The following is a 15,046-nucleotide window of genomic DNA, read 5'->3' on the forward strand; positions in this document are numbered from 1 at the left end:
CTGGTGCACTATTGCAATATCTTAGAACATAAATTGCTCCTGGTATTGTCGTGGAGGTAGCTTATATTGTTCAAGTTCAGATGATTCCGTAACGTGCTTTTAAGACGGTTGCAGCTAAGAACACTAAATTGATACACCGAATTGCACATAGCTCGGACACTGGTACATATTTCTCTTGGCAACTCTTCAAGCTTTCCCGATTACGACATCATATTTTTGCGTCTCTAGCTGAACAGAACTTGAACAGTACGATACGAGTTTGGAAGTTTATGTTGATATTATTTGCGACATCAAGCTTCTGTTGATCCCAATTGACTCGTCAACAAACACATGCGAACCGAGGACAGAAATTCTACGAACCTGAACCAGTACAAGCCGGGAGTCATCAACACTGACTTGAAACGTAGAATCAAACTCATCGAACCACTCGTACGAGAAAGCTTCGCGATACGGCAAGTAGGTCACCACTTCCTCTGCAAATGCCCAGCCGGGAGGTATGCGAGAAGGTTCAGTTACGAGCCATTGGTAGTTGTCTCCTACGGCACTAGTGCGCCTGATTGCATATGGATTGAATTCGCGCATACGCAACCTATAAGTCCTGCCACCGATGCGAGATATTCCAACCGCTCTGCTCCCATGTACGTCGTAAACTCCGTCGTTTGGGAAACAGCGTGAGTTCTGCGGACCCCAAGCGCTCCAGGCAAGTACTGATGTTTCGGTACCATTTCCAGAGGTGGGAGCTACTCCACCCGAAGTGAAGAGAGACTGCATGTCGATGTAAAAGACATAACCGAAAGATACGGCACAGATTCGGTCTTGGGGATTAGGGCAAAATGGTAACACTATTAGTTTACTACTGTCAACGCTTCGTCTGGTGGCGGCTGTAGCTACACAGGGAAAGTTGCAGATTATGAAGCCGTCTCCACGTGAGCACTTGAATCCTGGTCGTATTTTCGGCAAAGCATATCTAGCCTTGCAAACGGGTGTCGCAAATTCACTGAAGGTGTACACTTCAAGGACCCCGGAGGTAGTCAGGAGTAACAAGGCATCGTGAGCTAGAAAGCAGAAGTCAAGGATATTGTCATCGACTTCTGCTTTTGTAATGACACATTGCTGATTGAACAATTTCAGCGTGACTGGCCACATAGAATATGAAGACGACCCACTGGTTCAGCGTTGTCCGCCTCTTGCCAGTTCCAGATCTGCAACGTTTCTCCTACAATGGAGTTTTCGCGCTGCAAGTCTAGACCAAGGAAAACAAGGCTCTGGCCTAAGATTTTGACCTTGACGTCATACGGTTCCCATTGGCCTGTCGGCAGCTGTGTCGGCAGCAAGACCGGTTCAGGGGCAAGAGGATGCTGCACGTTCTTATCCACTGTTCTGAGATAGATATGATATCTGTAGTAATGAATGGTAAGAACACTAGCGGTGCAGGATCTAAGGAAATATAATAGAAATCACATACCCAGGAGGAGCTCGAGCTACAAGGGCCGAAAGATTTTGCGTTACGTCTATAGCAACTCCCTCAATCCGAATGGGCATGACATAAATGGCAGAACGTGTAACTTCCATCAGTCTGGTATCTGCATCAATCGGAGGCAGCATCCACAACATCCCCACTTGGCTATTCTAAATGCTCAAGAGGTCACCAGCAATAGATATACAAGGCATCCTGTCTGTAGTTAGGCCGATATGTCTGGAAGAAGAGCCGGCCATGGTAAAGCGACTCCAATCAAGACCAACCTCCTTCAACAGCTCCAAGCGCTGAGAAATAGTAGTATCAGACACGATCACGTCAGGAAGGGAGATCATGCGCTGAGCACCCAGCTCGATATGATATTTGAGTATTGGAGATTCTCGAATAATTTTTTCTAGTGCTTTGCACGTCTTAGGCGTTCATTGAATGAGATGAGACCATCTGATTGTGATACTGAGCTCTTACCATACCAAAGCGAATTACGTCCGGAAAATCACAAAGACTGAAGATATACTGCAGGACATCTTCAGGAACGTCAGGGAAACTGGTTGAAGAGATGGTGTACTGATCCATATCTGGATTTGAAAGCGCCTATATGTATAGACGGCCTACGCGTAGATTTGAAGATCGAGGGAGGGAGGGCAATGTTGCATGAAGAGTCATGAACTGATTTTATGTAGGAGGGCCCTGGACGGACTACACCGCATGATTCTCTCGAAGATATCTACCAAGCAACGAATCTTCTGTCTTTGGTGGCCAATCTGCTACTTTTGAGATGCATTAGTGCACTTGGCGGATCTATGGACAAACCTGCGAGTCCTATACTACTTCCCTGATTTTAAACGTACTTGATAATGTTTCAACCATTTTAGTTGGATTTGACAATGGTCCTCGGGGACCATTACTTACTAGTAGTACAGCTAAGTTCATACTGATAGACCAGAGTTTTGACCCATAGTGGTCTGCTTCGGTATCTTCCGAAAATAACCACTTGCCACGTATGGAAGTTGACCATAAACCTGACTCGGAAGCGTTCTACTCAGTGCAGATAGGCCAGGTCTTCAAATCAAAGTATCAAGTTGTTGGAAAGCTGGGTTATGGAGCATATGATACCGTATGGTTATGTCATGACCTAATGTACGTTGTCTTTTGCCGTTTCCACTCAGCGTATGGTAGAGATAATCAGCGTGTGGCTCTTGAAATTGCTACTTGTGACGCGCTCGCGAGGGAGAAAGCGATCCAGTCGAGCCACCATGATGTGTGTTTGGTTCAACGGATGCTAGGAGCGTTCGAAATTACCAATAATAATGGACAATATCAGGCGGTTATCTCTATACCCTTGGCCATCAATCACTCTATGAGAATACCGGAAGATGATTCCCACCAAGTCCTTACCAGTTGATCTGTTGAAATCAGTCCCAAAGCATATACTCCTTTCTGCATACTGAGGCCAAGGTAATACATACGGGTAAGCCATGCTATGTTTCACTTCGATTTCTTTTCATATTTCACATTTGATGTACTTGTAGATATTTAAAAGAAAGAAAAATTTACTCCGCCTGAATGATGAATCTGCTCGGGGGGACTTGGGGAAATTTTGGGAGTCGAGGAATCGATTCTCCAAGTCCACACAAAGTTGATGGTCCATGTATCCCAACGGCTAGTTCCCCGTATATATCAGTACGGCCGACCGGTGCTCTGCGATCTCGGTGAGGCTCGTTTCCAAAAAGGTAGTCATACAGACGATATTCAGCCCTATCAATACCGTGCCTCCGAAGTGATCTTGAACATCCCTTTGGATGAGAAGGTGGATATTTGGAATGTCGCAGTCCTAGTAAGAAACCCCAATTTGGCCACTGACAGGGATCTGACCAGTGCATATGCTGTAGACTTGGGATTTGTTCGAGCATGGCAACCTATTCAAAACTACAGGCGGAGCTGAGAACAAGGAAGACAATGTCTACCGTCTTGCCTATATGATCGCGTTGCTTGGTCCCCCTCCCAAAGACTTGCTGCAGCAAAGTCGATCTGATCAGCTGTGACAATGGTATGACAAGGAGGATGGTAAGCATCGGTTCCGTCTGCTGATATATTTGTAACATGAATGATCTATTACTCACAGGTAATTGGAAAGGGGTCGCTGAGATCCCAAACTTGAGTCTCAAGGACCTCGAGCGAAATATGGAAGGGAACGACAAGGTGCAGTTCCTAAAGTTTGTCAGAAAGATACTGAAGTGGAACCCTGAGGAGAGACTTTGAAATGCCAAAAAAAAACTATTGGAAGATCCATGGCCAAATGTACCGCAAGGCCACGACCAGACAGTGGCACCCCTGGAAGAGCTAATAACGTGGCGAATCTGTCTTTTTGTCTTGCCTTTTGTGACTACATGACAAATGTCTCCTTCTATGACAAGCTGAGATCAAGTGCGTGTGCAATAGTCTTAATCATGCAGTGCAATCTTGAAACTGATACCACGAAGGAGTGGCCCACATTGATCTATGAGGTGCCGATCCGGGAGCCCCTTTCAGTCTTCAAGTTCAAGCGTACACTGATGATTTGCTCGTCCGCTTCAATTCATTGTCATATGGGGCAATCCGGGGTTTATACTCAACGTTAGACACGTATCTCGCCAGACTAGATCTCCAATGTTTCCGGTCGCACTGCAAGTCTAAACTAAGGGAAATGAAGCTTTGACTGAAGATTTTGACCTTGTCGTCATGTGGTTCCCATTGGCCTACCGTCAATTGTGTCGATAGCAAGACCGGTTTAGGGGCACGAGGATGTTGCACATTCTTATCTACATAGATACGACACCTGTAAGAATGGTATGAACACCAGCGGTGCAGGATCCAATGAAATAAAATAGAAACCACATACCCAGCTCGAGCTGCAAGGGCCGAAAGATGTTGTGTTACATCTATCTATAGCAAATCCCTCAAACTGAATGGGCATATACATAAACGGCAGAACGTGTTTCATCATGCTAGCTAATATCTGTATCAATTAAGGCAGCATACACAGCATTCTCATCTAGCTATTCCGAGCGCTCACGAGGCTATAGCTAGGCCGATCAGACTAGAGGAAGAGCCAGACTGCCTGTGAAACTGCGTACGCGTAGGCGAATCAGATATCTTCACGACTGAGAGCACATGTGGGTGTGACGCGAGGTTCAATGAGATGGTGTCCGAGCCAATTGAAATTCCATGATCACGTCCTCAGTAGGAAGAAATTCACACTCTGAGAAGTCATTTAACCTATCCTCGACATACCTCCCATAGTCAGTTTATCGCCATCTAATGACATCCTCCTTCTGTGGGATGTCACGGTACAAAGGTGAAAACACCATGACACAAGATTAGGCCATGATGTGAACGATACAGAAAAATGATAGTAATTCGTAATTCTGTTGCATTATCGTGATACCAGTTTGAGATCTGCAGCTTATAGGGATATTACCATTCACCTTTTTCCTAAATAACTCCCAGACTGTGTAAAAGTCGCGCGATGCCATGGAAGTCTTGCGCATCAGATAGCTACAATGTTGTTAATGGTACGATGTTGAACTGAGTGACTCACATGGCAAAATAGCGAAGCCAGTAATTGCTAGCGGGTACGGTTAAGTCACATAAAATAAGTGAAAAGTAGGAAACTTGACCAAGGATACGCCATTCCGCGAAAACCATGGAAGCTAAAGATGCCTGTGAATGAACTGTATCGACGATTGTATTTTTTAGATCAATTTAAAAACTCAATGCGAACAAGCATTACCTGAGAATGAAGGGCAGCACTGGCCCTTAGAAAGCAAGGGCGCCGCCGTCAGCGCGAGAAACTTAAACGATGATTACTGTTGATGATAACCACGCTTGCCAGTATGTTTGGTAGGACAATTTGCCGTTCAAACGAGGTGTAGCTCGCTGTTCCTGTTCCTGGAAGTCACGAAAACGAGGATGGCAATCTGAATGTAAGTTAGATAAACACGTATGCAATTGTAAAATTATACCGGACACAGTTATTACACGCACTATAGCTATTGCGCATGCTGTAAGACGGATATATGTCTCCATGAAGGTTTCCTCAAGCTCTGTGACTGTGCACGTCGCACGTCGCACGCGCTGCGGCCGCCCGCTTTCCCGTAAGGGGTGGATGGAATGCATATTATAGATATTTTTGGACGGGAATACCCGGAACGCGGAAGAGACGAAGATGGGGATGAAGTTCAGCAGATAAACTAGACGTCTGCTGGGAGAATCATCGAAAAATGCAGGAAACCATGATATGAAGGAGGTCACACGACATGAGAAGTGATGGATTATCCGTTTTTACCCGTGTAAGCCACGTTATGTTGTCCATATCTGCTTGTGTTCCTTGAGGGTGAGTGCCAGACAGAGAACACAGCCGGTGTAAGTACATGTATAAGATCTGGAACACTGCCGTGAGAGAGGTGCAAGTATGAGATTTTCACTACTGGATCTGAGATCCTGCGTGACTGCCACCCCACGTCACAGCAGTTCTGGTTTGTCACACCTCGCCCCCTGTCTTCTGACCACAACTATAGTAATATGGTGCTGTATATATCCAATGCTCCTAATTATTGAAATACTAGTCCAAATGTTATCCAAATGTAATCCAGTCATTCCTTCCGGACCGCATCTGCCCTCCTATCCTTCCCGCCTCCACACACACCCATTTCACTCTCTCACTCCCGCCATCGTATTCCTCCTCATCCCCAGCAACGATGTCGTCCCCAACACCCCCAGTAGATACCCAGACACCACCATCTCCAAAGAAAAAACAGCCTTATCCATTCTGGCTCGGTGGTCTAGCTGCCACAATCGCAGCAAGCATTACTCACCCACTTGATCTCACAAAGGTTCGCTTGCAAGCATCTGGCGACAAGCGCATGATTGCTTCCATTCGCAAAACCGTCGCCACTGCAGGTATGCGAGGCTTATACGATGGAATATCAGGTACCTGGATGAGACAAATGAGCTACTCGCTTTGTCGCTTCTGGGCCTATGACGAGAGTAAGAAGATATTGGGTGCTGGACCAAACTCACCACCATATTTGTTGGCTGGTGCCGGTATGATGGGTATGTATATACTTCATTCCCTCTGTTGGTCACGCTTACAACAATCATCAACAGCTGGTGCGATCGCAGGTATCGTTGGCAATCCAGGAGGTCAGTTGCTATCATATAGTATATCTCACATATCTCCGTTAATCAACCATGCATATAATCAGAGGTCGTCATGGTTGGTGCTTCCGGTATCTCTACGCCGTTCCTTCCTGATAGTAGAATGTTTTTTTCTGCATATTTAGGTCCGCCTTCAAGGTGACTTTGCGAAACCACCAGAAAAGCGCTTCAATTATAAGCACTGTTTCGACGCGTTGTTCAGGGTGAGTGGCATTTTATAAACGAACAAACTTGTTTTCTCCCTTGTTTCGGCATTGCTGTGTGTGTGTGGTGAAATTGACTACATGCAGCCTTAACGTATCGCTCATGTTGCATGGAGCGCGATTCGTGATAGATAATTCCAATGCTTCCTTCTCGTTGCCAGCCGTGGACCAGGCAACGGGATCGTGGTCGCGGTAGCATAATGCACACGAGGCGTGTATTGGGTTTCAAATGGACCCCCAACACGCGCATATAGCCAAATGAAAGTTGCATCCTTTTCACAGGATCCTAACTTTGATCTCGTTGTGGCGGAACGACGCGATAATACTTCGTAAGAGAAGCTTTACGCGTGTTTTCAACTCCGCGATGGAGGATGGTTGACAAGGGCATCTTATGGCGTTTCTTGACATCTGCGCAATCTTGTCACTTGTCGCGCGCCGCCTTTTCGTTCTTTCATGCTTTATGTAAATCGAAAATCGAATGCTTTCTTCGAGTTTTATTATTCCACGCAAATTCTATTTGACATGAAACTTACCTATATTTGCATACACAGATGGTACGTGAAGAAGGCGCCTCGTCTCTCGTTCGCGGTGTGGGGCCGAATGTGTTTAGGTCCATTCTAATGAACTCGAGTCAGCTGGCTTCGTGAGTAATATCGATATCTACATTCTAGCCAGTTACATTATTCTCGTGTGCTAACTCACATTTTCCCCCAGATATGATTTCTTTAAAGCAGAATTGCTCAAAACGAAATATTTCAACGATAACATTGCTTGCCATTTCACTGCGAGCTTTGCTGCAGTGCGTTGCCTTTTAAATGTACATGCCCTTGTTCAAATTCAGGCTGATAATGTATGTTTTCTTCTTCTCAGGGCACGGTGGCGACCACAGTCTGTTCGCCCGCCGACGTACTCAAGGTGTGTATCATCTATCGTTTTCGACAATTCAGATTGTCTTTGGCTATCTTCTCGTTTGCTCGTGTGGTTGGCGCAACAGCCTGTCGCGCGAAATTTCTAACTTCATTTATGAGCTGAAAGGCTCAAGTTTGTCAAGAGTTGTAATTCTTACTAATATATTTCACAGAGCCGTATCATGAATGCATCCGGACCAGGATCAAGCGTACGTGTAGTTCAGACAAACCATTGCATATACTAAATTTCCTTCTTTGATCCCATAACAGTCCACACTAGGTGTAATCAAATCATCCCTGGCGAACGAAGGCGCCATGTTCATGTTCAAAGGCTGGCTTCCAGCTTGGACGAGGCTCCAGCCAACTACGATTTTGATCTTCCTCACTCTCGAACAACTGAAGAGAGCGGTAGACTACACAAGGGGTGACTTGTGAGGCCTGTGAGGGTGAGTTGGAGGTGGATGTAAGATAGGAGGGAGAGAGACGTGGATTCCCAACAATTGCTCGGATGATACCACATACGATCTAGAACGATGATGGGACTTCGTCTAAATGTCTGAGGTGGGAGATGGGAGTGTATTTACTTCTTCTCTTAGTTGTTTTAGTAGCAAGCGGCCATTTTATGTGCGCTGTATGATCTAGCTAGCCGCTGTTGTTGTTTTAGTGTATCATTTTATCTTGTATCCGAATCTGTTGCATATCAGTTCAGCTTGAAGATGCGGTGGTGTTCCCCGCCACGCCAGTCCCACATTGACATTCACAAAACAACATAAATATCCCAAGCCACACAAGTACCGACTTTATGAAGTTAGAATAAATAAAAATAATGGTTCAAAAATCTCTACTGTCGCACAGAAACAAATTTTGCAATCGGCGAGTTCCACCAGGAGATACAGATACGTGCAACATGGCTGCACAGGAACGAGAATTACAGGAATGCAGTACAACTACCGACTTCAACTCATGAGTTCAGAATCTGTGTCCTCGTACAAAAGCACATACCGCGAAGAAAAAATCCTCCCACATCTTCTACCCCACCAGTCGGCATAGAATCCAAAGGCTCACACCCAAACCCACGGTCCACGCATTCACACGTAACGCTTCTCGCACGTCGTTCACTTTTTTGCCGCCAGACAGCGACCCAGATATGGACGTGGGCGCGAGTGGGACGCCACCCACGCCTGTGCTGAGCGCAGAGATGATGCGGGAGGGTGCCACATTCGATGTTACTGTATAACAGAGTCAGATCGTTCCTGGAAAATGTTGGCGAAATGATTCAATATCGTTACTCACCAGGTAAGCTATTGTAAACGCTCGTTGCTCCAGCGATGACGGTGGTAGGAATAACATCGCTGACGGCCGATGCAAGTTCATCAGCTGCGTTGTCCGGAACAGTTGAAAGCAACCCGATGCGCGCTGGATCTTGTGAAGGCATTCCAAGATTACCATAGTAAAATGCTGCAAGAACGCTGTATGCGTAGACATAATATAATTTGTCAGTACGAGAAAAAGAGACATGGTGAAAGAAAGAAGGGTAAAGAAGGGCACGAAATAAACTTTTAAACTTCGAGTCTTCGCGATCACTAGCGACGTCGAAAACGATAACGGCGACGAGAATCTGTCCCTTAGATTTGACGTGTCACCGCGAAGACGAATCATATCCGAAGGAAAATGTCATCGCCTGTTGACCGACGGCAACTTGAGTTTCGAGAACTGCAAATGGAACTCGTAGCCTAACAAACGGATTGAGAGTTCCCTCCGCTCCGCATGACGCAGAGAGAAATGGAAGTCTAAGTCCGCGTCGGGCACAACCTGACCCTCCGAAAGACCAAACGTTATTCCGCTCTAACACCACCCACCAAAAAACCACCGTATAAATATCCCTCACAGCACTCTTTATTCCATCGCCAAGGCAAGAAAGGAGTGGTGGAACCACACGTCGAGCAAACCCACGCACCTTTTCAAAAATGGATCCCCTAGGCTCCAACTGTACAAGTATCCTGAACCAATAACGGGCACATCCGTAGGTGTAATATTCGCGACGCAGTCTTCAAGGCTTTCAGACTGTGTTTGACTAACGAAGTCACGCGGATCAACAGGAAACATTTGCCCGCCGATCTGGAAAGCAAGCGTATGTTGCTCCGAGCAAGGGAAGGGAGAGCCTCCTAATGCAGTATTGAGAATGTATGATATGACATCGGGAGGTCCACGAATGAGGGAGTTGCCCTGGAAGTAGAAAAATATATTAATCATATTAGCAACGGTACGTGAATGACAACTGACGGTGTCAAGCAAGGCCGACAAAGATATGTTGGGCGAAGAGAGCTGCGACCTAGCAAGTCTCTCGCCATCAAAATATACGTCATCGACTGGAATCTCCCATGCAATTGGATACACCTTGTTTGGGACAGTGATTAAAACAAATTACATATCGGTGAGTTCATCGCTATTTGATCATTTTACATACCTCGTTTGGAGCATCCGCTGGAGGATTCAGGCCACCTTCTTCAGGGGTGTACCCACGAACAGGTACCCAGGTCAAACTGTCGTTGTTTACACTTTCGGGGAGTTCACCGAGAGAAAGCATGCCTTGGTTACCACCAATTTGAATGGCGTCTCGCTGGAGGGTAACAGTGAACATGGGTAAGGCAAGTAAGCCTTGCACAACAAGTCGCGATATGAAAGGCCCGATGCTAGAATATGATGCGAAAATAGCAGATGTTCCTGAAGGTGAAGTGGATGATTGGCGGGAAGATATTTGAGGTACGGAAGATGAAGAGCCAACAAAATGGCTTAAATCATTTTTTGGGAAGAAACGAATCTCAAAATCATGGGATTTTGTAGGTATGGTGTCATGCAGATTGTCCCGCTTGGACGACGTGAAAGAGGAATTTTGTTGAGATATAAAGACCTCACCCCAAATCACACTAAAATGGATGGTGGTTAGTCTCACGCAAACTTAAAGGTATTTCAAGGAACAATTCAGTCGTATAGAACTAACCTATTTATTGGAAATCCCAGCCCGAATATGCCTGCTGATCCTGTTTGCAGCACAGTCGTGTTTGTATCATTAATAGCCGAAAAATACTGATCCGACAGCGTGATACCAGCGAGAGATACAGAGTCAAACCCGATTGGACCAAAAGCGTGAGTGCCAGTAAGGGAGTCGCCATATTCAAGTCGTGCTTCCAGATCGGAGGGCTGAAATGTAGAAGGGTCGTAAAGCGGCACACTTGAAGAACCATTCGCGCCAGAAGCAGAAGAAAGAATCCACAGGTCTGAGGAACCAGTGTCTTACACAGAGTATCTTAATTTCTAGGCCACAGACACTTATATCGTAGTAGCACATACCTAATACAACAGGTGTTTGTGTGTCCCCTACTTGCATCAAAACATTATACGACCTATGCAGAGAGAAAATACAAAGCATGAGGGTGTGCTAAGCATCGGTCAATAATACAAAACTCACACATCCAAGTAGTCTCCAAGTCCTGCTATGCCCGTCTGACCGCTTCGTTTCCGGGGGCTGGTACGTTCTCTGCGATATATAGGGAGATGCACGCCCTGCGTGTGTTTTCCCGTGGAGAGGGACGGGCTTGATGGTCCATGCTCAATAGATATCGAGGACACGACGGCGGGGAGCGTGGAAAGTGTGATGATGCTTGAAAGTAGATATATACCAACCATTCCCTGCTATCCAAAAGAACGCGCCTTCCGATAAATATTCCGGGTATTATCCAACCTTATCGCTATGGTACACAAGTAAATGAGAGTGGGGAAGTAAAGAGTGACAATAGTTATCCAAGGCGTTTGAGAGGGAGACTGGGCAGTGGAAATCTGCAATAAAGCCTCATCAGAAATCATAGAATACAACTTTGCGGCTATAGCCTTATTGATCCCGTGACTACGTGCCTCGAGGCTTGCAGAGATGCCCTGCAAGCTACATTGCAGCTTCAATCATCTCCAGTTCATGGTACGAAACAATCAAGATTCAAGCATACGTCCTCCAAGCTACATTTCAACTTCGATCTCCAGTTCATGATACAAAACAATCAAAATTCAAGCATACATTGACAACAAGATACAACAAAAGAAAGGCCTGCGAATCTCTGCAGTTGGCCGTACAAGTAGTGAAGGCAATAACACAATCGATCAGCAATCCACCCTCATTTTAAACAAGAACATCCATCCTTCAAGCTTCAGGGAGTCGTAACAAGACCCGCTGCCCCGTTATTTCCGCCTCCATACAGCGACTCGTTGGAATTTGATGACTGATTGTTGAAATCAGGAGAGAACAGCGATGCCACATCCACCCCTCCATCATTGAACATGGCCATCACTTCAACTGGCGACATATACATCCCTGGATCTATATCCATGTTATTCGAGGTATCCAAGAACGAGGATACGGGTCCAGATAGTCGGCGACCATTTATAGAATAGTGCTGGCTCCCACTCGAGGAATGCGACGACGTGAGATTGTTGTTCGACGAAAAGACAGCACCTCCAACGCTGTTGGATGGGCTAGCTATGGAGTCAACAAAGAATTCCGACGGGGAGAAGCTTTCTGGACTGCTATGTTGGGATGCAGTATCGCTACCTCGAGCTGCAGAAGGCGTCTTTTTGCGCACAGGTCTTATCCAAGGAGGTCGAGTATTCTGCTGGTCTGGGCTTTCTTGCCGGGCGGGTTCAAGAGGAATTTGAGTAACTAAACTCCAGATATTAGCATAGAAGGCAAGTAAAACGCCAACTGGACGTACGTCGACAGAATTCTTCCATAAGGTCCCCGGAACGAAGACCACATATGTAACGCCCACTGAAACGACGCAAGAGGCCGACGCAAGAACGTAGAGCTTCCAAGGCTGGTTGAATCAAACGTTGCAGCTTTTCGCTTTTGCAATTTATCAGGATAGCAACCAAAGTTCGTCCAGCCTGTGTTAGTTGATGTATCACATGCACTCCATCTGTAGGTGATGAATTTAGAAATAAATCACAACAAAGTGTTTCAGCAAACACTGACAATATGTCATCAAGCCCTTGGCTGCTACTTGCATATGGGAGGAAATGATTTCAAGCGCAGATGCATGAGCAGAGGTCATTGCTTCTCGTTCTATTTCGGTGAGTTCGTCTTCTGCAGCTATATTGTACGCCCTTTCTGCAACAAACTTCGAGAACCTATGCCGATGGATCAACATCCTAGCAAAATGTTCCGCGCAGTGTAGTCGAACTGCTTGAGTGACACGTATAACATCATCGCTTGCAAGCGTCTCAGAACTGTGGGCCCAATATGAAGGTATTGTACGCCGAATTTCGTCCAACAAGCCTTCCTCTTCGTACAAATCTTTATGTCGCATATGGCCAGAGAGTACACCAGCCGCACGGAGAAGGAACGAAGAAGAGTCAGTAAATCGGCGTGTTGGAGGAGCATCCAACACTGATTCCATCACTACCATGATGCGCAAGGCAGAAACGAACGCGCTCATGCGACTCTCTGATCCTGGAGGTTGGGAAGCCATCCCGTCGTGCGAGATAAATTCGTCGTCTACAATAGTTGGTTCACCGATATCACAGTCCTTCAACCGGATCATAGGCGGCCTTCCAAAGTGCGCAGAAAGTTGTTTATCCCACATGTAGACACACCAGAAAGTGCGCTTGCGGACTTCGTCCTCGATGGGATCAAATAGATCGTAGGTATCGGCTGAGCGATGCAGACCGGCATCTACCGACACAGTGATAGCCTCCGATAGGAGAGCGGCGGCTTTCGAAAGTTTACCTAGTCCAACTGCATACACGGCAGCAATAAGGTCAGCCTGGATTGTGTACACTGTGGGGCGGTCCGCGATGGGAAGAGTCCTTAAACGTCCAAAGAGCTCGAACCACTGAGTACCAGCGGATATACCTTCGTTTGGATCAGCGCGAACCCGGGGATCATCTATATGTCGCGAGGCAAGGCAACAGATGCTGACAATAAAGGCCGCGAATCCAGGCTCCCCCCACTTTCTGGGATTCCCGTAGTCCTATAAAGCATAGATTATTCATATCAGTTCGACGTCGCAACGATAGGAACAAATACGTACTGCCAAAAACGATGGAACATGAAGGAAGGGAAGAATGTAATATGATGTACAAAGATAGCACTGAACGAGACTTCAAACCACGTCAGCGGAGATCATTTATATATATAGAAGTATGAAAAATTACCTATCCATAAGTTCCGGTACAATATAAGAGGTAATGAGACGCCATAATGTTTCGGGATTCACATCTGCCCGCCTTGGCGTTCGGTTTGGAAACCAGGCAGCATTGGATGATTTTTCAGGTTTCGTTGACCATGAGGGGTCCGGTGAGCTTTTTTCGGTTTCAGACTTTACCGGAGTATGATGTTCCAGTAAGAGATCGAGAAGTGGTAAACCAGATGTCTCCCCTTGCCAGCGAGTATATCCCTCGTCATCAAAATACAAATACGATGCCGACATTGGAGCCCGTGAGGAATCCTCAGGAAGTTGATCAACTGAGGAGGTTTGATTATGTTGGGAATGTTGGCCTAGCATCGCATGAAAAGCAGTATTCGGACTCTGCTGCCTTGATATTGTGTTACGAGTTTGAGTGGTAAAGTGGGTTGACGGGTTTGTAAGGGGAAATACATGTAATGATGGCGGCGGTACGCCGGCTGGAAAAGTATGGTTTGCTGATGCAAAGGAAGCCAAAGGACTCGCGAGACTACTCTCTGCAGTAAGTTGAGGGGTAGTGCTCATTCCAGGCACACCTCCTCCGGCTGCAAAAACAGCAGGAGGAATTGCCTGAATTAGTGTCTCCAATTGGTGCATTCTGTCTTCCAAGGTGGCAGTGCGTCTATCAACAACAAAAAGTTAGAAAGGAGACATGTCAGCAACATGAAAGTGACTGTACTTTGATTTGTGTGGGTGACTCCGTTTTCCTGGTTCTTCGAACGTACAGGCAGAGTTTGCGGTGAGGCAAGCTTGACATGGATGGCCTTCGTCGCATTTAATACGTCTTCGGCTGCAGATAGCGCCTGCATCAGTCGTTGCACCCTTGACCAATTGATAGACAGTGCTCACCGACATCGATCACAAGCCCTGAAACGTTATGTATTGCGTATGAGAAAGACGTTGATGTCAGGAGCTGGAGCGACAAGTGACTGACCTGCTCAGCTTGAACCGTCTCTCCTTGAGAATTGACGTTGATGGTTTATCCTGATCTTCCTGAGCGGGAGGCATGATTGGTTTCTTCGCTTGTATTCA

General features: G+C 46.3%; 6 protein-coding genes across 6 annotated transcripts; 2 read left to right on the forward strand and 4 right to left on the reverse strand.

The window, feature by feature from the left end:
* Positions 1-149: 149 nt before the first annotated feature.
* On the reverse strand, positions 150-2,050 carry SERLADRAFT_418193 (uncharacterized protein; the record flags this gene model as incomplete). Its single annotated transcript, XM_007323304.1, has 6 exons — positions 150-298; positions 361-1,113; positions 1,167-1,380; positions 1,466-1,629; positions 1,744-1,887; positions 1,943-2,050. 6 exons carry the CDS (start codon positions 2,048-2,050, stop codon positions 209-211), a joined length of 1,473 nt encoding a protein of 490 aa, XP_007323366.1.
* Positions 2,051-3,056: 1,006 nt separating this feature from the next.
* Positions 3,057-3,618, forward strand: SERLADRAFT_478435 (uncharacterized protein; the record flags this gene model as incomplete). The annotated part of the gene is made up of 3 exons (XM_007323305.1): positions 3,057-3,311; positions 3,367-3,541; positions 3,600-3,618. The coding sequence occupies 2 exons, from the start codon at positions 3,117-3,119 to the stop codon at positions 3,517-3,519; spliced, it is 348 nt and encodes a 115-aa protein (XP_007323367.1).
* Positions 3,619-5,355: 1,737 nt separating this feature from the next.
* On the reverse strand, positions 5,356-5,907 carry SERLADRAFT_478436 (uncharacterized protein; the record flags this gene model as incomplete). Its single annotated transcript, XM_007323306.1, is given in 3 exon segments — positions 5,356-5,397; positions 5,414-5,433; positions 5,501-5,907. Coding segments are annotated over 3 exon segments (192 nt in total), but the record flags the coding sequence as incomplete, so codon positions are not given.
* A 278-nt stretch (positions 5,908-6,185) lies between these two features.
* SERLADRAFT_478438 (uncharacterized protein) lies at positions 6,186-8,487 on the forward strand (the record flags this gene model as incomplete). Its single annotated transcript, XM_007323307.1, has 9 exons — positions 6,186-6,568; positions 6,623-6,658; positions 6,721-6,731; positions 6,799-6,876; positions 7,428-7,519; positions 7,591-7,675; positions 7,747-7,791; positions 7,958-7,993; positions 8,055-8,487. 9 exons carry the CDS (start codon positions 6,214-6,216, stop codon positions 8,217-8,219), a joined length of 903 nt encoding a protein of 300 aa, XP_007323369.1.
* A 56-nt stretch (positions 8,488-8,543) lies between these two features.
* On the reverse strand, positions 8,544-11,639 carry SERLADRAFT_478439 (uncharacterized protein; the record flags this gene model as incomplete). The annotated part of the gene is made up of 9 exons (XM_007323308.1): positions 8,544-8,731; positions 8,787-9,013; positions 9,078-9,253; positions 9,742-10,010; positions 10,068-10,181; positions 10,252-10,711; positions 10,786-11,077; positions 11,136-11,188; positions 11,254-11,639. 8 exons carry the CDS (start codon positions 11,469-11,471, stop codon positions 8,814-8,816), a joined length of 1,782 nt encoding a protein of 593 aa, XP_007323370.1.
* A 206-nt stretch (positions 11,640-11,845) lies between these two features.
* On the reverse strand, positions 11,846-15,022 carry SERLADRAFT_453252 (uncharacterized protein; the record flags this gene model as incomplete). Its single annotated transcript, XM_007323309.1, has 8 exons — positions 11,846-12,492; positions 12,545-12,748; positions 12,805-13,801; positions 13,862-13,931; positions 13,986-14,636; positions 14,694-14,804; positions 14,864-14,881; positions 14,949-15,022. The coding sequence occupies 8 exons, from the start codon at positions 15,020-15,022 to the stop codon at positions 11,984-11,986; spliced, it is 2,634 nt and encodes an 877-aa protein (XP_007323371.1).
* Between the last annotated feature and the right edge of the window lie 24 nt (positions 15,023-15,046).

The sequence above is a fragment of the Serpula lacrymans genome, assembly GCF_000218685.1.
Source record: "Serpula lacrymans var. lacrymans S7.9 unplaced genomic scaffold SERLAscaffold_15, whole genome shotgun sequence".
In the NCBI taxonomy this organism is placed as follows: domain Eukaryota; kingdom Fungi; phylum Basidiomycota; class Agaricomycetes; order Boletales; family Serpulaceae; genus Serpula; species Serpula lacrymans.